The sequence below is a fragment of the Crocuta crocuta genome, unplaced genomic scaffold (assembly GCF_008692635.1).
Source record: "Crocuta crocuta isolate KB4526 unplaced genomic scaffold, BGI_CrCroc_1.0 scaffold139, whole genome shotgun sequence".
NCBI classification, from domain to species: domain Eukaryota; kingdom Metazoa; phylum Chordata; class Mammalia; order Carnivora; family Hyaenidae; genus Crocuta; species Crocuta crocuta.
The window spans coordinates 10,211,233-10,211,437 of NW_027533258.1; the positions used below are offsets into that span (position 1 = coordinate 10,211,233).

Here is a 205-nt window from a genome sequence, read left to right on the forward strand (position 1 = left end):
CCCCCCCCCCAAGCCTGCGCGGGGACCGCCCCCTAGCTGACCCCAACCGCGACCCCAGCCCGAGAAAAGCGGGCCCGGTGCCCCCGTCCCGCCCCCGCATGCTGAACCCTACTTCGGAGCCGATCTGTTGGAAACCCGACGGCATCTCGTCTCAGGAACCGGAGGCGCAGGAACAGCGGTTAACGGGGAGGCGACGGGGGATCGG

The 205-nt window shown here is 71.2% G+C and overlaps 1 protein-coding gene across 1 annotated transcript in view; it reads right to left on the reverse strand.

Annotated features, from left to right (window-relative positions):
* The window catches only part of SLC2A4 (solute carrier family 2 member 4), a 4,585-nt gene extending 4,440 nt beyond the window's left edge, over positions 1-145 (reverse strand). The window contains 1 exon segment of the mRNA XM_077746649.1: positions 113-145. Within this exon segment, the coding sequence (XP_077602775.1) occupies positions 113-145 (33 nt within the window).
* Between the last annotated feature and the right edge of the window lie 60 nt (positions 146-205).